This window comes from Microcebus murinus, chromosome 17, assembly GCF_040939455.1.
Source record: "Microcebus murinus isolate Inina chromosome 17, M.murinus_Inina_mat1.0, whole genome shotgun sequence".
In the NCBI taxonomy this organism is placed as follows: Eukaryota; Metazoa; Chordata; class Mammalia; order Primates; family Cheirogaleidae; genus Microcebus; species Microcebus murinus.
Window position 1 is genome coordinate 2,079,241 of NC_134120.1, and position 23,248 is coordinate 2,102,488.

Sequence of the window (23,248 nt, forward strand, 5' to 3'; positions counted from 1 at the left end):
CCACGCCAGTCCCGGCATGACAGCGCGGCCCGGCACGCCAGGACTTCGGAGCAAGGGCAGCTTCCTCCTTCCTCGCCATTTTTGCACGGAGGACGTCCCGCCCGTCTCTGTAACAGCGGCAAACGCTGCACGTCTCACCTGTCCTGACTTGTGGATACAGGGACGAGAAATTTCCACAATCTCACCTAACGTGAATGAACTACGGTTTGATCTGCCTTTTTTTTTTTTTTTTTTCTTCTTCCTTCGAGAAGATGCTTTGTTGTCATTCACAGTGCTGGGGACGCCAGAACCAGCCATTTGCAGCCTCACTCTGTCTCTGCAAAGTCCGCTGATCCTGCAAGTGGTAGGTTCAGGGACTGCGGTCAGATTTCCAATAAACTCCATTTTTCTGCAATTCCCTCCTTTCCTTTCAGAATGGCTTTTGATGACTTCAAGGCGGTGTTCTTCAGTGCTGTGCATCTACTTACCTCTGACATGCCTGAAGAAAGTGTTGACTTGGGGACAACGTTACCTGATGCCCCAGGGCAAAAGCCCCATCCCGGAAAGTCCAGGAGCCGGGTTCTCCCCGGGTACTTCTTACCCGTGTGGGTGCGGACCGGGTTTCATGTCGGGTACTTCTTACCCGCGTGGGTGCGGACTGGGTTTCCGGAGCTGGTTCTGTCTGTCTGTCAGCGCCCGCGGACCCTGGCCAGTGTGGGCCCTGGCGATGTTTTGGGGGCGCGTCCCTCCGCGTTGTCGCGGAGAAGGCTGCTCTGGGATGGACGTGGGTTCTGCCGTGAGCTCTGACCTTGTCCTCCTCAGAAAACTGCAGGCTTTCGGGAACGCTCAGCCCGGGGAAGCGCAGCCGCCCGGAGAGCGGGCTCGGCTCAGGAGAGCTGGGATTTCCTTCCAGAAATGGCGGAGGGCATCGCTCGTCTCCTGAAGTGCAAGTCGTCGTCTCACCTGTGTGGTGCCCTCGGGGGACCCTGTTCCGGGTGGATTTGCTGCTGGTCGGTCTGTCTGGGTCACACTCGACTCCACTCGCCGTCTCCCTGGCACAGGGCCTTTGCACAAGCCGTGCCCGCTGCCCGGGCACTCCTCCTGTCTACACTGCCCCCAGCGTCTCCACCTGCACCTTCTGCTCTTCCTGCAGGGCGCTGCTCGCCCCGTCCCTGAACGTGACCTTCCTGGGGCTGCGGTACCAAGTGCCCCGGGTGGGCTGGCTTAAAACAGCAGAAATGTCGCCTCGCCCGGCTCTGGAGGCCAGAAGCCCGGGTCGGGGCATCAGCAGGGCCACACTCTCTCTGAAGACCAGAGGGGAGGACCCCTCCTGGCCTCTCCCAGCTCCTCGGCTTCCCTGGAGTGGGGCCAGGTCCCTCCACCTCTGCCCCTGCTGACACGTGGCGATTGTCCCTGTGTGACACTGTGCATCTACGTCCAGGTCTTGCTCTCCTGGATCCGGGGCCCTAGCGCGGCAGGACCTCCTCTCAATCTGGAGACATCCACGAAGACCTTGTTTCCAAACCAGGTCACACTGGCGCGTGCTGGGGCCAGGACCTGGACGTGTATTTTGCAGGACACAATTAAATTGCAGGGTCCCGGGGAGGGTTTCTCGACCTGCGCAGCTAGGTGAGGCGCTGCCCACGGCACCCAGGCACTCGATGCGCCAACACATGCATGTGCCCCCAGGCTGCGGTGCCCACGCTTTATTTTAAACGCCTGTGCTGGTCGATCTCCTGTGTTAGACTCCAAATTCGAAGAAGACAGAGCATGTTGGTTTGGGGCGAAGATTCGGCTGTCGCTAAGCATCGGATACAACCCACAGTGGGGAGAGTCAGGTGGAAACGCTTTTTAAAACCACCGCCATTATTACGTTGTGTTCTCTAGTCACTTGTAAGACGGTGAAAGAATTAAATAGTGGCCGTCTAAGCGACAAAACTGTTACTTGGCTGTCACTGCGGGAATCCGGACTTCCATTAGACAGGATGTCTGAGCCCCCGGCCCCAGGAGGCAGCCCGTGGGCCCGGGCCCGGGAGTGAGGGCTGCCTGTGACCGCTCCCGGGAGCACCGGGAGGCCCCCGTGTGCCGCGTGGGGGCTGGGCGGTGGAGGAGCTTGCCCAGACAGTGTGAGCCGCTACCTGACTAGGGGCTGCGGGCGCCCCCCCCATGCCAGGGCACGGGCCCAGGGGCTGGGGAGGCGGGTGAAGGTCTAATCGGGGTGGGGCGGGCTTGGCCAAGCAGAGACCTCAGAAGGAGCGTGGGGCAGGCGGGAGGGTGCGGAGGCCTGGGTGGTGAGAATAAGGAACGAGGCCCAGGCATGGGTGGGGCCTGGGGGCCACTCCAGGACCCTCAATGCTGAGTCCCCCTGGCTGCCAGGGCTGGGGACACAGGGTCAGAGGGGGCCAGGGATGAGGGGCAGGGGGAGAGGGACAGCCCTCCCCCAACAAGGCAGAGCTCAGCTTCCCCTCCCCACTTCCCTGTGCATCCCCCACGCTCCACCCGCGCCTGGGCCGCTGTGTCCTGTGGTCGTCTCCCCACCTGTTGATGCTCACGTGATCTCGGGTGGGTCTGGCGTGGTGCGGGCTGGGCGTGTGAGGTGGCAGTGGCGTGGGAAGGAAGGAGGGTGGGAGGCTTGTGGACTTAAGAGGCTCTCGGAACCAGTTCCGGTCTGTGAGATGTTTCAATTCTTGGTGCCTTGCGTATTGTATGTGTGTGTGTTGTGTGTGTGTGCTCATTTCATTCATTGTTTGGTGACGTCGGTAGCTGTCCCATACATTCCAGGGTGTTACAAGAATGTTTTGGATCTGAGAAACAGAAGTGGTTATCTATGGAAAGCAGGCTTAAATGCACAGGTAGGAAGAGGAGGAAGAGGGTGGGGCAGGAGAGAGAGAGAGAGAGAGAGAAGAGAACAAGGATATTGAAAGAATCGAAGCCCAGTCACTTGGTTGCATTTTTTTTTCAGATGTCATTTATTGTATACATGAGTTCCTTATTCTTTTAAATTGGTCTCCTAAGTTTTCTTTTAAAAGTCAGAGAAGCAGAAACACTGTCTGCCCTTCCAGCTCCAGGCTGTCACTGCCCATGGTTTCAGGGGGTGGTTTATTTCACCTTACAGAGAGGCAGTGGGCAGTGTCCACATCTCTTGTTGAACCACAACACCAACCCGAGAAGCTTGTGGCTGATGGGTCCCAGGGCAAGGACGCGGTCTTTGGCCCTGGCAGGTCCCGACCCGGGCCCCGCAGAGCAGGTGGGGTCTCCCCAAAGCAGGGGAGGGTGCGGCTGAGCCCGGCGCCTCCCCAGGGGCCTTTGTCCTGCAGCTTCTGCTGGGCCCGTCTGTCTGGCCTTAGCATCCCTACAACGTGGCCCGATGTCTTATCATATTTATTCAGCTTTTCCCTTTCCTGGGACACTGCTCTATGCCGCTCTCTAGCCATCTACACTCTGCCCAGGATCTACCTCGATATTCAACACGCCGTTCAGCGGTCCAAGAACGCTTTTCTGAGATGTGCAGGTCCACAGTAATCGTTCCCTTGATTCCCATCTTGGAGAATGTGTCTCTGTGTCACCCGAGAAATACAGAAACGTGTCGGCAAGCACCAGGAGGCTCCTCAGCAGGTGCCGGTGGTCCTGGCACTAACCCCAAGCGCCCGCATGTCCTGTGCTCGGCTCGTGGCTGCCGAGCGGTCCCCCGTCCCCCGTGCCACCCACGGCCAGACCCTGGCAGCAAGCAGCCGGGAACCACGGACGCCCGGCAAAGGGGTCCAGGGACAGGAACTGCAGCCCTAACGGCCGTAAGCCTGCCGGACAGCAAGGACCCCACCAGTGGTTAATGGCAAAGCACTTGGAATATTGAAAACGTGGCTTTAGGGACTTTAAAAAGCAGAGAAAGCAGAAAAATGTACCACTGCAGTGGGGATTTTAAATTCTGTCAGTGTGAGCGCAATGTGTCTCCTTCCCGGGAATGACTGTAGGGGAATTCTCCTGGGTGGACTTTTTAAAATCAATCGCAATTTGCATGTTTTACAAAAGATCGTCATGTGCCAGTTTAGGGGTGCATGCCATAGCTCCCAAACGCAGAAACAAAACGTGTCTTTAACTTACGTGGGCCTAGGGTCGTGGTCCTAGATCGGAAGTTCCATGGATCCTTGTTGAGTGGGGAAAGGCCCGTTGCCAGGATGTGGTCACGGTGGCTGCAAGGGCTGCTGGGAGCGTGGCGCCCGTTTCAGCGTGGGGTGGGGTGGCCTGCTCTCCCTAGAGGAGGAAGGGAAGGTCCCGCCTTCCTGGGGAACCTGCATTCTGCAAACGACGGTCCACAGTCCCGCGTGCTGTGCCGGTCGCTGTCGTCTGCGTCAGAGGTCGGGACACTCTTCCTCTAAACAGCAGAGAGTGGACGTTTGAGGCCACAGGTCTCCGCTGCACCTGCTCAGCTCCACTGCTCCACCATAAAGCAGTCGCCATCGGAGCTGGGTTCCAACAAAACTTTATTTGCACAGTGTGTAAATCTTCGGCCCACGGGGTCATAGTTCTTTGATCTATATGAAAAAGGAAAATACACTTCTTGGGATTGGAGCTTAAATAAAAAGTAAAGTGGCATGAAGTATTAGGCATGGAGAAATCTCAGTAAAAACTTCGAGCCGATTAAAAACTCCGAGTTACCGTGTTTGGTTCACCGTTGGCTGTAGACGTGAAGAACCGGCAGTGACACCCAGCCTCGAGAAAGCAAGTTCTAAATTTGGATCCAGATTTAAATCTTAGAAAGATTACACTGAACTCTCTAGAATTAAAATGACGGGTAATTGCACCATAGGCTTTGGATGGCCCTTTAGTAATATATACTTGAGTGGTTTGGGAGCAAAGAAGTTTAAATAATGGTTCTGAAAACTAAGCTCGGATTCTCCAGTGAATTTAAGTGCAGGCCAATGTCACGAAGCCAGCTTTTAGAAATCAGGGCTGTGGTGTGTGTCATTTCTGAGTTTGAACAGCATGGTCTTGACGAATCCTGGTGTTGTCCTAACTCAGAAGTGGAAAGACAAGGTTGTCCTCCTCCTACCCTTGGTTTGGTCCGTCGACTCATCCGTGCATGCATTTGTCCTGAGCTGGGCTCCGGGAGCCCCCCACCTTCTTGGGCCGTCGGCTGGCGAGCACAGGCACCTCACAGACGCGGGATCCAGCCGCCACGGGGCCCCAAGGGAAGAACAAGGTCCCACAAGAGCACACAGCTGACGGACCTCATTCAGATTAGGGCATTGGAGAAGATCACGGTGGGGAATTAACGTTTAAGACAAAACAAGAGGTCTTCAAAATGTACAATTTTAGGAACAAGGCCAAGCATGGTGGCTCACGCCCATAATCCCAGCACTTTGGGAAGCCAAAATGGGAGGATCGCTTGAGGCCAGGAGTTCAAGACCAGCCTGGGCAATATAGTGAGACCCCATCTCCACAAAAGATAAGAAATTAGCTGTGCGCTTGCTGATACACACCTGTAGCCACTCAGGAGGCTGAGGCAGGAGGTTCTCTCGAGCCCAGGAGTTGGAGGTTACAGTGAGCTGCAATGGCAGCTGGACAGCAGAGCAAGACCCTGTCTCTTAAAATTAAAAAAAAGGAAAATGTGCAATTTTAGGAGCAGAAACAGAAACTTGTATATATACATAGAGCTATAGAGAGATTATTTTGCTAATCCTAATCTGTATTTGAAAGTAGAACAAATAAGGCATACATTCTGCAAAGTGGAGTTCTTTGTTTTGCAGACAAAGGAAACAAAATCTGTGCTCACGTCCAGGCAGACGAACCCTAAATCCATCTGCTCTACTCCTCCCTCCTCCGCGCAGGCTTGGGCTGGCTGGGCAGCTCTGCGCGCAGGGTCTCGGAGGTTGTCCTCACTGCTCCCCGACACCCCACTCACCTCCCGTAAGGCTAGCCGTGGGGAAGTTGCCAAGGCCCGGGGTCCCCAAACTGGACTCACCTGCCGGGCCGTGGAAGGTGTTTCTCCAAAGCCCCGGGGGGCTGCTGGCGGGTCCCCAGCGCTGCGTGGTGCTGCCCAAGACCCCTCCCCACCGCTGCTTCCCTGATGGTTTGAATTAATAATCTAGGAACGCAGAACACCCTAGACCTACCATAGGAGTTTTCCCCCCATGGGACGTGTTCATATGTGCATAACATCCAGCTAACCCTGTTTATAACTAAAATATATCCCGGCACACTCACAGCTAGAGTCAGCCTCTGAACTTCACTGTCCCAGCTGAGACGTGGGAGTGAAGCTCTCAGGGTCAGTCCTGTAATCACATAATGAAAAGCTCTATGGAAAATGTGAGGATGAAGCAAGTCATGGTAGAAGTAGTCCCGTTACTCCATAGAAACCTTTATCTTAGGATTGCTTACTGGGACACGGCTCAAAAAAAACAACGTTGTGCAATCAGCAGCATGTTATAAAAACAAGCCTGTAAAAATAATACAACTGTGATCTGGGTCCTACAGCATGGGCAGAAATATACTATACAGAGTTTTCCCCCGGAAGCCCAAAATACAGTGAAGTGTAGATAGCATGTGATTGATTCAACACCGTCATAAATTTGATATTGCATTCTTGCACCTAAGGCTCATCAATTAAGCACTCCACAGTGGAGATGTTTTGAAAGGTTTGGAGAGAGGAAGTGAGATAATATGGTCGACCACGTCTACTAAGCCAGCCATCTAGGAAGACTTGCACTGAGGTATTCTCTATCTCATATTTATTGCATTTTATAATAATCCCCTTGCCTGTAAAATTGCAATGAAGTTATTTTCAAAAATAGCCATTTAGCATTTCAATATTTGAAGTCTTCTCCAAAGTTGGGGAAAGACTGTCTCTGGAATGTCCTGTGCACGTTTATCTTTTCTCGACTCCCCAACCCAGACCCCAGTCCTGCACTAGCAGAAGTTGCAGTGCTTCCTGAGCTTTGGTTTGGTTGTCTGTGGTGAAGAAAGGGCTTTGTTTACGAGCAACTGCGTGATGCAACTTCTGGGCTTCTCGAAGCAGCTGGTGTTTTTAACTCTGTTTCTTTCCTTGACTTGTCAGTTTGGGAGTGGGCGTACACATAAATGGGGGTCGGACACGTGTGGTCGTGGAGAGCCGTATATCGTGGCTGCAGCTGCCCACCGCCTGCACCGGCAGCCCCCCGAGGGACACCCTAACCCTAACCCCAACCCTACCCCTAACCCCAACCATCCCTGCAGCTCCCGTGTGTTTCCTTCTGACCCCAGTGCAGGGAGGGGGCCTTGATTCCCTCCACTTCTTAGCACACTGAGGCCTAGAGTGGTGGGATCGGGCCCAAGGGCACCCAGGGGAAGCTGGGCTGAGACCTCGGTCTCCTCCGCCTGATTTCCACAGTGAAAAGTCAGAGCTGCCTGTGGAATGTCTAGGAATTGGCTAAAATACCTAGGAGCAAAGTGCCCCGGCCCCTGGCCCCGGCATTTCAGTCTCATCATTTGCCCACGCTGGGAGGCTCCTGTTTTATCCGATTCCTCCTAGAGCTCGCCAAGGTAACATCTAGAAGCCTAAGCTGCTTTAGGGGGCACGTTATTGAAAATGAAAGCCAGTTAAAATGGCATTGCTTCCCAGTTAATCTGGTTTGCTAATTTAGATTGCATAGTCTTAGTTCTAACCCTCCAGGTAACACTAAGTGTTGATAGTCACGTAAACTTTATCCAAGTGTCCAGTAACCCCGTCGGCTGCAAATCCGACCTAGGCCAGGTTCCATCTCAGTGGAACCTGGACGCCTGTCCCTGTCCCAGCTCCAGCTCTCCACCCCTCCCCCTCTGGTCCTTCTCTGTTATTTTGCAAAGAGCTTCTTCAGTTACCCAAGAGACACTTCAGAGTCAGCCTGGATTTCCTGGGGCATTCCACACACTCCCCATATTTTTCTCTTGCTTTGTCAATGCGATTAATTGCAAACATGAGATAAAGATTCCTCCAAACACGCAGCTGCCTGGTCCACAGAAGCTTCTTTTCGGCACGGAACAGACACGGCTGCTGGGGCCGAGCTCTGGGCAGAGACCGCCATCCTTCTGTGACTCGACTGTCCCGACAGGCAGGCTGGGGCGGCGTGAGAGTCACCGAGGCAGAGCGCCGGCCCCCCACGCTCGCGGGCGGGAGGCGGGCGCAGAGCAGGTCGCCGCGGTGCACGGCAGGCACCCGTGCTCAGAAAGCGTTTCCCGTCAAACCGTCGTTTTCTCCCTCTTGTCTTTTGTCTCCTGCAAGGACATAAATTTTGGGTTTAAAGCTAGAATTTGCCAACCCTAAATGACGCATATAAATAAATTTCCTTCATGTAATCTGAGCAATCAGTCAAATGTAAGTAAGTAGGTTTATCTAACTAACTAGTAAAATCTAGCAGGTTTATGGGAAAGACTGATCTGGACTTTACTTCTTGAGATTGATTCTGTGTCCAGTAATCTTGAGTTTTCTAAAGAGTGATTAAAATCAGCCATTCCAAGGGTAGCCTGGTCGTCCTGTGAGGTATGGCAGATGTTTGGTCGGAACAAAGCAACTTGGATGAAACGTGGCCTCCCTCCAAGCAGCAGCTCTTGAGCGTCTTGCGGGTAGATTTCAGCTGTGTCCGAGGGCCGTTTGTCCAAAAATAGTTCTCCTTGGTCCACAAGCAACTCTCAAAATATTTGCAGGTCCCAAGCTATTCTGATTTGGGACAAATCCACAGAGATTCGTTTTCTGGGAGGAGGGAACACTGCATTTGCATTGGCCTAGCACCAGCAGGGGAGAGGGAAAGAGGTGGGGGAGGAAAAGGTGCAGGAGGCAGTTAGGAAGGACGCTGGGGGGCGTGGAGGTAAGAGGACGCCCGGCAGAGAAGACAGTGGTGACAGGAGGTTGTTCCCACCTGCCTGGGCAATGCCCCCAAAGGTCCAAGTAGTCAACTTTAACTAAGGATGTTACCCATTTTTGCCTGTATTAAGTTTTGAATAGCCCAGTTCTTATTTCTTAAACAGAAAGGTGGATCCACAGATCTTTGATGCACCGTTGTTCTGTAAACCGTAGACACATCGAAAGTCCCTGATGTTTGGTTACGACAGCACTGCGTGGAGCTGGCCACACTTTGGGACTGCAGCCCTGTGTGATCAGCGTCCCTCAAGGAGCTCACCCGTTCGCGTCTAGACCCCCGGAGAACAAAAAATTCTTTTTTCCCTTTGTTGCCCAGGCTAGAGTGAGTGCCGTGGCGTCAGCCTAGCTCACAGCAACCTCAAACTCCTGGGCTCAGCGATCCTCCTGCCTCAGCCTCCCGAGTAGCTGGGACTACAGGCATGCGCCACCATGCCCCGCTAATGTTTTGTATATATATTTTTAGTTGGTCAATTAATTTCTTTCTATTTTTGGTAGAGACGGGGGGTCTCGCTCAGGCTGGTTTCGAACTCCTGACCCTGAGCAATCCGCCCGCCTTGGCCTCCCAGAGTGCTAGGATTACAGGCGTGAGCCACCGCGCCCGGCATCTAAACTCATTCTTATCCAGTACTACATGTGCCCCAAAGTCCATTTTCCAACAAAAAGATTACCCCATAAAGGTTTTTTTTTTTTTTTTTTTTTTTTTGGTTGTCCAGTTTAAACAGATTGGCACGGTAGAGGATAGAATCGCACTGGATGCTGAAATTATCCGCAAAGGTAGTCTTGGGTCTTTGAAACCACGCATGTCGACATGTTGCTTTTTCCACTCTCGTGCGACAAAACACGAGGAATCCGCCTGACTCTTTAAAATGTTGGTCGTGTTCTAATAATCATCACTAGAGGCGCGACTTGCGTTGGCCAGAGCCCTGTCTTTGGGCACTTGGACCGGAGTTGCTTTAACCTTGCACTCGGATGTTGAGTGTGACTCCACACAGTCAGCATCGGTAGCGGCTCACACCGTGAAATTAGAGATTAAAATTAGAGATTAAAATTACTCTTTGAATGTATCAATAATTTGAAATAGGAAAAAAATCCAAATAAATAAGTTTGTATGCAAAGACACTCCAGTTTTTGTAAAATCTGGGGTATTTAAAAAATTAAATCCCGAGTAGAATAAAGGAAAATAGAGAAAAAAAGTAAATGAGTGCAAAGGGTTAAGTGCAGCGCTGTGGAACCCTCTCTGCGCAGGGCCCCCGCTGGAATTGCACCTCCAGCACCCCCCACCCCTGGGCCCTGTTTTTGTGGCCCGAAGGCGGCTGGCCAGGGCGTTCCCTCCTGCGGTTGGCTGTTGGCGTCCCTCGCAGACTCGGGCTCTGGCTCCCAGAGTGAGCCCGGAGCTGCGGATGCTAGCTTCTCTCCTCACCAGCCCTTGGACCGGCCGTGGGGCGACTGGACTTCCTGTGCAGGAGGACCCCAAGCCAGTCCTTCCTTTGTCACCGCAGAGCCACCTGGTGATAGGAGAGGCGGGAGCACCCAGCTGCCAGGCAGTTCTCCGCGGGGAGAGCAGGTGAGGCAGGCCCTCGCGGAGATCCGCTGCGTCTCCCCGAGGAGCCAAGTCCTAAGATGGGGGTCGCCACCGAGGATAAGGAAACTGATAGGAGATAGAGAGAAATAAAAGACTACACAGAGACTAAGGTATACTTTATACTTTTTATATATATATATATAAAGATCAGATATAACACAGCGGGGTATTCAGGAGACTGGCGTATCCCCATAAACGCCAGCAATATGGTTAGATTCATACAGGTTTTATAATCACAGACTTCAATTACCAGTTATCAGAGAAACATATTTGCACATCAGGGAATGCAGTTGCTAAGGGGTACAGGTAGTGGGTTGGGGTCAGAAGTCCTCTCAAGGGGCTTCTAATTTATCTAAGTGAACAAACGGGTACCAAGTCCTTCAGGGGCTAGCTTCTAAGAAGGTAGTTGTCAACTAACAAAGGTAAAACAAAAGAGGTATAGTGACTCTGTATTTCTTTGATTAGTGATGGTGGACTTAAAGGCAGACAGACAGGACAGAGCAGGAAGCCCATCTCTATAAAACAGGTTGTTTATAACCACCGGGGCGCTTCTCTAGGCAAAGTGCACTCATTGTCTCTGGCTCCCATCCTGTGGGCCATGTTTGCATTGTCTTGTCTTTCAAGACACAGGGAAGCTCACAGATTTGGAGATACCTCGAAGCCTTCTTGGAAAACATCCCCACCAGAGATTTGAGAGCCCTCCCATGATAGCAGCCTCTAGTAAGTGAACCATCGAGTCCACACATTCTTTCAGGGCAAAACCCTGCAAACTCCTGTTTCTGTCTTTAATATAGCAATATTGGGTTATACAATAGAATGATGATCTTATGAGCCGTGTTTCGTTAATTCCTCAATCATATTTTCCCAACAGTTCTCTCTCTCCTGAAGAGTGACGTTGGGTAACAAGACTGGCCCTGCATTCAGACGCATGCAATATTCTGGAGATTTCCCTTCCCAGGCTTAGAAGATGATTCGTGTTGTCATCTTCCAAGGACAGCTGCTCCTGGGCTCAGCAGGGGAGTGGAGACCCACATCTTCTTTAAAAAGACAATTACATCATGTAATTGTCCTTAAAGACTCGGGCCACCTGCAACCAGGTCTGAGCTGGCAGGACAAAGGACCCTCAGCTGATGGTGCCCAGGGCAGGTGTAGGTCCAGGGGAGCTGAGGCACTTTGTTTGGAATGGGTGTGGCTTAAATTCTTTAGTTCCGTGCATATTTTGGGGAAAAATCATAAATTTGCTGTAAGGTTTGAATTAGAAAATAAAAATGAGGAGCAATTTGCTTTTTCTAATCCAACTTGATCCAAACTGGAGATTCTTCGGGTGCTGGTCCTCAATCTGAGTTTGCTGTTTCTTAAAGCAGCAAAAATGAGGGCTTACTTTTGCTTTTTATTTTTAGAGGAGTGTTGAGCACTTCCTGACGTCTCAGCTCATCTCATTACATTGCACCTGAATGTGAGACTGATTCTGTGAGTGTCTGTGTATGTGCGCAAACCTTTGAGGTTTCTTGAGCTGGGTCGACGTTTTTTATAGGTGAGGAAACAAGGCGAAGCGTGTTTGCTGCTGAGCAGAATCTGGGTATTGGTGCTGTTCCACTTTCTAGCTCTTTGCATGGCATCCAAAGCCTGGCATTTGCTAAAGGATGGCTTGGACGTGTCTCTTGAGTTTTCAGGGCTTTGGTTTTCTCTTCTCAAAAACAGGTTTTGGCCGGGCATGGTGGCTCATACCTGTAATCCTAGCACTCTGGAAGGCCAAGGCGGGAGGATGATTTGAGCTCAGGAGTTTGAGACCAGCCTGAGCAGGAGTGAGATCCCGTCTCTACTAAAAAAAAAAAAAAAAAAAAAAAAAAAAAGTAGCTAGACAACTAAAATATATATACAAAAAAAAAATTAGCCAGGTATGGTGGGTGGCATGTGCCTGTAGTCCCAGCTACTCAGGAGGCTGAGGCAGGAGGATGGCTTGAGCCCAGGAGTTTGAGGTTGCTCTGAGCTAGGCTGACGCCACGGCACTCTAGCCCGGGCAACAGAGTGAGACTTTGTCTCAAAAAAACAAACAAAAAAAAAAAAAAACAGGCTTTATCTATCTCACAGGGTTGTCATTCTGATTGGAAAGTAATGTGTGAAACTCTTAAAGTACAGCTTAAAAGCTCACGCCTTCTTTCTCTTTCTCTTTTAGCACCCGAAGAGCTTGCTGTGACAGTCCGCCATGGGAAACCACGTGGGGAAGCGCGAGCCGCACACGGAGAAGGCCGGCGTGGTAAGCCACCGGGTGAGGCTGGACACGGGTGACGTTCTTGTCATTAAACGCCAGCCCCGGTTAGGGGGGGAAGGGGGGGCTGTTCGATGTCTTTGGTGCTTGGACTCGACATAAGATTATGCTACGATTTAGGATGACACGACAGGGCACCGGAATGCCGCAATGCCGAGGGTGGAAGGGCTAACCCAGGACTACTCGCTCGTGGAAGGGCTTTGAAAATGTCCACTGAATTGCACGTGGCCTCAAGACCCCCTGCCACAGTCTGTGGCAGTGTTTTTATTTAATAATAGCAAACTTTACAGTAACGGGCCCTCGAATTTGTACTTGGACTCAATTTCTGAACCAGCCAAACAGGTAACTCCCCAGGGCCTGCTCTCAGATCACCATGCAAAGCGCGTGAGTGATTGCCCGCCACCCTTCTGTATCTCATCGTCATGAAAGTCGTGGAAAGTATTATCTACAGCTTCACCCACTTTCTTGCGTAACGATTTAGAAGGATCAGTTCTCTAAATGTGTAAATGGCCCTAGCAGATACCGAATGTGGGCTGACTCATTTGAGTCCGCTGGTCTGTCGCGGTGTCACCGGTAATTCAGTGGGCACAGTGAGCAGCAACGCCGGCAGCTGCTCCAGGAGGCTAAGTCTCAGCTGAAAGTAAAAGTGGAAAAAAAAAACAGCTCTTCTCGGAGCTCTCTAGACCGTTAACGCCGTGTGGTATTTTAAGTCTTAGAATGACTGATTCGCAACTCCAGTTTCTAAAAACCTCTGTGGCTACAGGCTCTTGCCTATTGTTTGACGTCGTAGAGCGCCGAAATGTATTTTTAATTTGTCTGATTCTGCCAGGGAAAGACTGTTGAGCGTAAGGCTGTACTTAAACGCTTTCATTTTCTGAAGTCTAATCTTTACAGTTCCGTCATGTGAAAGCATCAAAAACTGAGCATTTAAAAAACTACGGTTTCTGTGGGTAGCTTTTCCTGGTAAGACCTTTTTAAAAAAACAAACAAAAAAACCTTGATAGAAAACATTCGATGTCCTTCAAAGTCCGTGTTCTATGATGCCACCCAGCCTGGGCGAGCGTTTGAACTTGCCCCACAAGAGGAAGATGCCACCAGGGTTCCCGCCCCACTGGTGGCCACGCCGAGAGTGTGTGTGTGTGTGTGTGTGTGTGTGTGTGTTTCGGGTGCTGTTGGCTGATCCGTGCACGGGGAAGGGTGGCTGCCCCCAGCCCTAAGCCACATCCTCCCGCCCGAGGGCCGAGGGCCGGGGCCTCCCTGTCCGCCTCCCCTCGGGGGCCCCTCCCTGCGGCCTGCAGGGACCTTGTGGCCAGTCATCTGCCGGGGAGGCGCCCCGATCGGTCTGTCCCCTGACCGATCCCCTGCACGTCCAGAGCGGACCTTCCTCCCCTCCGCACTCACGCTGGGGCCTTGGACGTCCTGGCACAGCCGACTCGGGATGTTTCCAAGAGGAAATAAAGCACACCCTGTTTGCAGGCTCCACTGGCACGCAAGAACGTAGCTCCCTGGCACGCTCCGCGCTCCGTGGGCTGCTGCGGAAGGAGGTGGGAGACGTCTCTGCCCTCCAGGCCCCTCCAGTCCGGTGGGCGGGCCTCTCCCCGGTGACTCAGCACCCTGACATCCCTTCCCCGGTTTCTCCCCCGTCCCGGGCAAGACCCGTCAGATGTGAGGGGAAGAGCTGGTGACTGACCAGAGGGTAACTCTGGAATTTCTCCACTCGGGGAGCACTAAGGACTTGCTTTGCTGAGGTTGCACGGGTGCAGGTCCCGGTAGAGACCTACGTACACGGTGGGAGCCGCGGTCCTCGTGCCACGTCCAAGAGCCCTGTGTGGGGCCGGGCCCAGGGCGAGACCCCCCAGCAGGGCGGCCGGGGCCCGTCCTGGCCGAGATTGACGCCCGTCGGTGACTAATGCCTTCCCGAGGGCAGGAGCAGTTTCAGTGACTCACCCTCCCGCTCAGAAATGAAGAACTCCCTGTTTCGCTTTTGATTCCCTTTTTTATTTTTAGCCTCAGTGAAGTTTTGGGTTCCGAATGACCCTCACGCCGTTTACCAGCTTTTCGTCGGTCTGCTGTTTGTCTGTGGTCCCCACTTCTGCGACGGTCATTCGGCAGGACTGCGGGTGGGGAGGTCGCCACAGCCCCGGGGAGGGAGAGACCAGCCGCGGTGGCCTTGTGCCTGCCTGCCAGTCCCGGAGGCCCAGCTGAGCTGCTGCCGGGGGACCCCACGGCCGTGGTCGGCGTCCGGGAAGGCGCTGGGCTGTGGCCCTGGGAGGGTCGGCACGTGGTCAGAATAGTGCCACGGAGGCCACTAGTCTCTCTCGGGGCTCCCCGCTCCCTCGCCCCTCGGCTTTGGACCTGCGAGTTTGCTCCCCGGAGCCTTCCCAAGACAGCCGGGCCTGTACCGAAGGCAGCGCCGGTGGCGGTGGCAGCCCAGCGCCAGGTGCCCTGCGGACGCTGCCCGCACCACGTGCTGTGTCAGAGCAGCGTCCTGGGGCTGCCGCGGCGAGACACGCAGCCCGGGCAGCACAGCCACGGGAACTCGTCTCTCCGGCTCGGGGACTGGCCGTCTGAGACCGAGGTGCCGTCAGGGCCGGTTCCTCAGCGGCCTCTGCTGGGCTTGCGGACGGCCGCCGCGTCCCTGCGTCCGCCTGCCGCCGTCCCCCTGCGTGTCCGTGTCCTCGTCTCCGTCTCCTGTGCGGACGCCAGTCTCCTGGGCGAGCCCTCCCTGGCGGCCTCACTTTAACGTCCCCTCCTCTTTGAGCACAGGCGCACTCTGAGGTCGCCGGGTCAGGATTTCCCCGAGTGACCTGTGGAGAGCGTGGCTCAGTCCACGGCGTGACTGTGCTGTTCGCTACTCCCGAGCGGCGGTCGGGCAGCGGGAGCCATGGGGGAAGGAACGTTCTCCGGCCCTGGGACCGGCATTGGCCGCCCGCGCCTGACGCCCACCCTGAGCAGGACGCCTCGGGCCCCAGGGCGGCAGCCACGCCCATCAGAGGCCTCGGGGTTTGCCTCTCCTCTCTCAGCTCACAGGGCGCTTCCTGTGCCAGGTCCTCCTTCCTGCCGCCCAGCCCCGGCGGCATCCTCGGGGGCGTCTCCGCTTGCGGCTGGTGCTGCTGTGTTCCGCCCGTCTCCACGCTGGGGCCCGTCCAGTGGCGTCTCCGTCCCCTGGCACCGAGGCCCCGGCTGGAGGGCGCCCTGCCCACGCCAGGCGGGGACTGAGGGAGAAGCCGGAGCGGGAGGAGGACGTCGGGGCGGCGCACCTGGAAATCCGCAGCTTCCAGTGGCCACGGAAAACAGCAAAAAGAGACGGGTGACGTTCATGCTAATGCCACGTATTTTCTTTCCCTTAATAAACCGAATGTCAGGCCGGCGTAGGATCCTTACACAGGTCACCGGTGAGACAGTTTGCAGTGGTTTTCCTGGCACTGTGTCTTTACGCTGGGGGTTTCTCTCGGGGGCCACCCGCGGCTGGGACCGCAGGACCCCGCGGCTCGGCGCCAAAGCCGCCAGGCCTGCGCCCGCTGTCCCGCCAGGCAGCGCGTCCCAGGAACCCTTTCCTGGCGTTCCTCACCCGGTTCACGGCTCCGTCGGTGCGGCTCATCCGTTGCTGACGCGCAAACGCGCCCCGAGGAAGTCAGGAGAACATTGCAGATCCCCGACTCGGCTCATCCAGCCGCTCTGCGCGGCCTCTCTCGGGCAGACGAGTCGGCGTTGACGAAGAGGAGGAGGAGGAGGACGGCACTGGGGGACGGTGGCCTCGATGCACAAGAGGGACCCATCCGAGTTTGCCCCGCGTGTCCAGCCCCTGCCCCGCCCCGGCCTGCCCGGCCGCACCCCAAGCCCGAGCCCTGCAGCAACGCCAGGCCCCACCCGGGACGTCGGCACAGGCTCTAGACCCAGTGCCACGGCCAAACCCGCCCAGCCTCACTGCGTCTGTCCAGCTGTCTTGCCCTGACTTTTGTCTGGCGACGAGATGTGCCCACTCAAGTGCACAAGGGGGTCGGGCTCCCTCGGAGTCCAGATATCTGTGCATCAGCCGCTCGGGACTGAGAAACACGGTTTGAGTGTCTGTTCCCTCCTCCGTGCCTTTGTCCCCGTTTAAAAACTCCTCATCAGCCGCCTGCTCGGTGTGACTTGGTGCCGGACTCCCCAGGTGAAAATTCCAGCCCCACCACGAGCTGGTTAGGTGGCCCAGGGCCGGTCACGCCGCTTCCCCGAGCTCCAGCCACCACACCTGCTCAGCAGAGACGACGGCTGCTGGCAGGACAGGTGGGTGAGCCCGTGTGCGCCGCGTGCCTGGAGCACCCGAGCACACATCAAGCCGTGTGCCTTGTTTGCCGTCACTGTCACTAATGTTCCTCCTGCAGCGATTACTTTAAAAGAGAAAGGAGTCCCCGTACCTGTCCTCAAAACAGCTCGCCACCTAACGGAGGGACCAGCAGAGCCGTGAGGCTGCGCTCAGGGCGGCGCCGGGGATGTGGAGGGTCGCCGTGCGCGCAGGTCCCCTGGGGCCGCATGGACGGCAGCTTCGCCCTCCGCAGCGTCACTCCTGGGAGGCTGCGGCCCCGACGTCCTCCCCAGTTTCCCCGGGATCGAGACGAGCACAGACAAATGTTCGAATACTTGAGAAAAAATGATTAGTCTTTTTGGTGCTTCAGATGCACCTGATGCCTCGCATGCGGGCGGCGCCAAGGCCCGAGTGCGGCGGCCAGCACAGCGAGCGTCCCGCCTCCGGGGGTCTCCCGCTGGGTCCGCGCCCGCATTGAGTCGCCGCTGAGCCCCGCTCTGTCTCCAGAGACTCTGCAGACGCTATCACAGTGAAGCTCTGAGAAACAAGGCCGCTCGTTCGCCGGCACACGGAGGCACCGTCAGCGAGCAAACAGAGCCGTCCCCGTGGGCGGGAAATGCCTTTCCTTTCTGGACACCCGACAGCCCGGCAGTGGGGTGTCACCCACTTCTTTGCAGGACCGGTGACTGTCTCGCGGCCGTTCCTCTGTGGAATCGTGAACCCTGCAGCATGTCGTCCTCCCCGTAGGATGTCGTTCGGTCAGTCAAGTTTTCTAGCAAGTTCTTTCCTTGTCGTGCCTCCCTTAGGAACCAGAAATGGCCGTGTTTCAGGCCGTCACGACTGCTGTCTGCAAGTCTGCCCACGCCCCCGTAGAAGCCAGGCCCAGGAGGGCGTGGCCCGTGTGTCCAGCGCAGATGGGCCTCGGCCCGCGGTGCTGGCGCAGCCGGGCGCTGGCGCGCAGGGAGCGTTGGCGGGAGACGCGTCCCACCCACCAGCGTCCTCCCGCCCAGACGCAGGCCAGGCGTGCGGAGGGTAGGACGCCCACCCCTGGCATCCCCCGGCGTCCTCAGAGAGACCCCCTCAAAACCCTGCACCCCAACGGCAGCTTTCCCCGCCCCGCGCTTCCGCCCACGCCTGCGTGTGGGAGCGGACCACGCCGCCGGACGCTTCACGGTAATACCGTGTTTCCCTGAAAATGACCTACCCATAACATAAGCCCTAGCAGGATGTCTAAGCATGTGCGCAATAGAATCCGGTGGGACCAGCGCCCGGTGTGGAACCTGGCCAGTTGCCCCCGCGGTGGCGGCGCCATCTGGCAGCACTCTCCGCGTGGGGGGCGTGCTCTGTGTCCGCGTGTCCTCGAAGGGGGCCAACAGCACGTGAAATGGGGCTGGCACAACCAAAGGACTGAGTTGTTAATGGTGCTTGTTTCGCAATTTGGATTTGAGCGGCCCCCTGTCGTGGGGGCTCCCCCGTGGGACGGGCGTCTCTGCTGCAGGCCGGAGCTGGCTGCCCTCGTCTCTCCGGACCCCCAGGGGTCAGCTGCCTTGTGTCCATGAGAAGAGCTAGGCTGGTTCCCACAGTCGTGCGGTTCTGTGCAAAAGCTGATAGCGAGTTCGGAAGGTGAAATCCTGTGAGATGCACCCACGCACTTGTGAATGCCAAGACTGGAAGGCACGGCGCCCGTGTGCTGGGGACTACGGGCAACACGAGTGGGCACGCGTGCTCGTCTCGACTGGCAGGTGTGGTCTCAGAGCACGCGAGTGTGTGACGCCGCCCCGGAGTGTGCGGCCAGACTTCCATCACACACACACGCACACACACACACACACACACACGGCACACTCACACACACACACACACACACACACGGCACACTCCGGCAGATGCTCCTGGGTGTACCGCACGCTCAGGAGTCTGCCCCGCGGGTTTGCTTTGTGCTTCTAACAAAATTCCAATGAACTCCTAAAAAGAGGAATAAAATAATACGGGAAGTTGCCCTTGCAAAGAGGCCTTTCGAAAATCTGTGAACAACGCACAACCTGGTTAGGGTTCTGGAAAGCCCGAAAGAGATCCACAGCTGACTTGGGGTTCCGGAAACCTCGTCTGTGTTTAAGGACGGAGAGCCTCTGTGTCCTGGCGGCCGGGCCAGCTGTTTACCAGGCTGGGAACGCCTTGGGAGTGCTGTGTGTCCAGGATTCGGAATGTCTCAGTGGCCCTAGAGAACGACCTGTGAGTTCACACCTGGTAGCAGGCTCGCCCTGTGCTGAGCCAGCGATGTTTTTGCTTTGGAGAGGAACTCAAAGACAAAGTCTCTCACGGTGCTTTGTGTGGGAAGCCTGCCCTGAGATCCCTTCTGATTTTTAGGGCATGTGGTTTCATCTGATAAACTGGAGCCCTAACACCTCCCTCAGTCCCAGTCGCTAGCAGGTACCCTGATGGGAAGGTAACTACTAAAGACAGAAGGTGTGATTAGCAAACAAGCCAGTCCCTCCCGCAGCCTTTATTAAGCAGGGTGTCGGGGTGGTTAGGAAGTGGCGCCCCAAGGCAGCGGGTGGGCTGGCCTGGCTGACTCTGTGAACAGGCACCTGCATGGGGCCCCCTTCCACCCCAGTCCCCCCACTCCAGTTCCCAGCATGTCCCCACGTCCCCACGTCCTGTGTCCTGGCTGCTCGGGGCACCAGGCCGAGGCCTCCACGCTGGGGGGCGGCTGAGGCTGGGCAGGGCTCCCAGTGCAGCTCCGGGCTCGGGGCAGGGAGGGTTCAGGCTTCGGCTTAGACCCTCCCCCCAGCCCCCGCGGCCACTCAGACCCACTCGAGACAGATTCTCCATCCTCTCACCTGCATCGTAGCTTTGATTAGGTTTGGGAGTTAATTACCAACTTAGTTTTTATCAGAAACGATGACTCAGTTTGCAAGCAGCTCACTCTAAACAGACTTTGGGAGCACAGAAGTCGCTAAATACACGTGCTTATTTAATGCCGGTTGTCGGGTGTAACTGATATATAGTTCCTCGTGTGGAATTATAGAAACGGCAGAAGATGCCCCTCTCCCCCGCCCAGCCGCACCCGGGGCCTGGGGGTGCTGACGGAGGAGGCCGAGTTCAGGAATAAGGGCCCTGCTTCTCCGAGGAGCGGACTAGCTTTTCACCCTGTGTTCAGCTGGGCCCACAAGACTTCCCTTTCTCATTTCTCACGTCACTGTGCAATCCTCCCCACCTGCCCCACCCCTCACCTGTAACTACGTCGTCTGGCTGTGGGATGTCACAGCCGGCAGGCCCGGGGAGACAGGGGTCTGGCCTGCCACCAAAGGCGGGACCCAAAACCCGCAGACGGGGGTTGTCTGGCTCAGTGGGATGTTGGAGGTGGGACAGGACCTGAGCCCCTGATGGGCACGCTCCGTGTGACACGGTTGCCGCGTTCGGGTCCGGATTCACATCTGATGAATGACCCCATACCTCGCGTGCAGGCACAGCAGGTGCCTTCTCACGAAGTGTGGGCGACTGGGACGGAGCGTCGCCGGGACAACGCTCCTGTTCCAGAGGGTGGAGGAGGCGAGCTCCTGGGAGAGGGAGGTACGGTCGGCGCCTTCCCGGGGCTGTTTCCCGTTTCCGGGAGGGCAGGCATGTCGCGGCGTGGTCAGCGTCTCTCACCACCACACGGTCTGTCGGCGTCACGTGTCCCTGTGCCCCCCCCCAACCGCCACCTCTTATCCGGCGCCAGGTAATTTCAGAAATGCCACCACGTAACTGTATCCCTGAGGACAGGTTTATTTTAGGCTCTGAAAGTGGAAAGCACGGCTTTTCGTATAAAATATCTGTGCTTGTTTTATGATTGAGGAAGAACTTTTTAAATATAGCCTTTAACAAAAGTCCTTTATGGTATTTTAAATTACATAAAACCTGAAAAATCCAGTTGTCGGAATGGAGACCCCTAAATTCAGCAAACCAGTTTTAAAAATTTAAATTTGAAAGCATGAGTTTTTGTATGCTGTAATACATTTGTGAAAAATTATCTCCCTGTAAATGTGGGTGTGTATTTCTGTGGTGTGTGTGTGTCTGTGAGTGTGGTGTGTGCATGTGGGTTGTCTATGGTGTGTGTGTGTGGTGTGTGCATGTGGGTTGTCCATGATGTGTGTGCCTGTGTGTGTGGTGTGTGCCTGTGTGTGTGGTATGTGCATGTGGGCTGTCCATAGTGTGTGTGCCTGTGTGTGTGGTGTGTGCCTGTGTGTGTGGTGTGTGCATGTGTGTGTGGTGTGTGCCTGTGTGTGTGGTGTGTGCATGTGGGCTGTCCATAGTGTGTGTGCCTGTGTGTGTGGTGTGTGCCTGTGTGTGTGGTGTGTGCCTGTGTGTGTGGTGTGTGCATGTGTGTGTGGTGTGTGCATGTGGGCTGTCCATAGTGTGTGTGCCTGTGTGTGTGGTGTGTGCCTGTGTGTGTGGTGTGTGCCTGTGTGTGTGGTGTGTGCATGTGTGTGTGGTGTGTGCCTGTGTGTGTGGTGTGTGCATGTGTGTGTGGTGTGTGCATGTGTGTGTGGTGTGTGCCTGTGTGTGTGGTGTGTGCATGTGGGCTGTCCATGATGTGTGTGCCTGTGTGTGTGGTGTGTGCATGTGGGCTGTCCATGATGTGTGTGCCTGTGTGTGTGGTGTGTGCATGTGGGCTGTCCATAGTGTGTGTGCCTGTGTGTGTGGTGTGTGCCTGTGTGTGTGGTGTGTGCCTGTGTGTGTGGTGTGTGCATGTGTGTGTGGTGTGTGCATGTGTGTGTGGTGTGTGCCTGTGTGTGTGGTGTGTGCATGTGGGCTGTCCATAGTGTGTGTGCCTGTGTGTGTGGTGTGTGCCTGTGTGTGTGGTGTGTGCCTGTGTGTGTGGTGTGTGCCTGTGTGTGTGGTGTGTGCATGTGTGTGTGGTGTGTGCCTGTGTGTGTGGTGTGTGCATGTGGGCTGTCCATAGTGTGTGTGCCTGTGTGTGTGGTGTGTGCCTGTGTGTGTGGTGTGTGCCTGTGTGTGTGGTGTGTGCATGTGTGTGTGGTGTGTGCATGTGGGCTGTCCATAGTGTGTGTGCCTGTGTGTGTGGTGTGTGCCTGTGTGTGTGGTGTGTGCCTGTGTGTGTGGTGTGTGCATGTGTGTGTGGTGTGTGCCTGTGTGTGTGGTGTGTGCATGTGTGTGTGGTGTGTGCCTGTGTGTGTGGTGTGTGCCTGTGTGTGTGGTGTGTGCCTGTGTGTGTGGTGTGTGCATGTGGGCTGTCCATGATGTGTGTGCCTGTGTGTGTGGTGTGTGCATGTGGGCTGTCCATGATGTGTGTGCCTGTGTGTGTGGTGTGTGCATGTGGGCTGTCCATAGTGTGTGTGCCTGTGTGTGTGGTGTGTGCCTGTGTGTGTGGTGTGTGCCTGTGTGTGTGGTGTGTGCATGTGTGTGTGGTGTGTGCCTGTGTGTGTGGTGTGTGCATGTGGGCTGTCCATAGTGTGTGTGCCTGTGTGTGTGGTGTGTGCCTGTGTGTGTGGTGTGTGCCTGTGTGTGTGGTGTGTGCATGTGTGTGTGGTGTGTGCATGTGTGTGTGGTGTGTGCATGTGGGCTGTCCATAGTGTGTGTGCCTGTGTGTGTGGTGTGTGCCTGTGTGTGTGGTGTGTGCCTGTGTGTGTGGTGTGTGCCTGTGTGTGTGGTGTGTGCCTCTGTGTGTGGTGTGTGCATGTGTGTGTGGTGTGTGCCTGTGTGTGTGGTGTGTGCATGTGGGCTGTCCATGATGTGTGTGCCTGTGTGTGTGGTGTGTGCATGTGGGCTGTCCATAGTGTGTGTGCCTGTGTGTGTGGTGTGTGCCTGTGTGTGTGGTGTGTGCCTGTGTGTGTGGTGTGTGCATGTGTGTGTGGTGTGTGCATGTGTGTGTGGTGTGTGCATGTGGGCTGTCCATAGTGTGTGTGCCTCTGTGTGTGGTGTGTGCCTGTGTGTGTGGTGTGTGCCTGTGTGTGTGGTGTGTGCATGTGTGTGTGGTGTGTGCATGTGGGCTGTCCATGATGTGTGTGCCTGTGTGTGTGGTGTGTGCATGTGGGCTGTCCATGATGTGTGTGCCTGTGTGTGTGGTGTGTGCATGTGGGCTGTCCATAGTGTGTGTGCCTGTGTGTGTGGTGTGTGCCTGTGTGTGTGGTGTGTGCCTGTGTGTGTGGTGTGTGCATGTGTGTGTGGTGTGTGCATGTGTGTGTGGTGTGTGCCTGTGTGTGTGGTGTGTGCATGTGGGCTGTCCATAGTGTGTGTGCCTGTGTGTGTGGTGTG

General features: G+C 55.4%; 1 protein-coding gene across 2 annotated transcripts in view; it reads left to right on the plus strand.

Annotated features, from left to right (window-relative positions):
* MBP (myelin basic protein) overlaps positions 1-23,248 on the plus strand; it is a 108,844-nt gene that overhangs the window by 13,388 nt on the left and 72,208 nt on the right. For both annotated transcript variants that reach the window (XM_075993789.1, XM_075993788.1), the window contains exon 2: positions 12,610-12,690. In XM_075993789.1, the coding sequence (XP_075849904.1) occupies positions 12,640-12,690 (51 nt within the window). In that variant the 5' untranslated portion in view covers positions 12,610-12,639. The remainder of the gene's footprint in view (positions 1-12,609; positions 12,691-23,248) is intronic.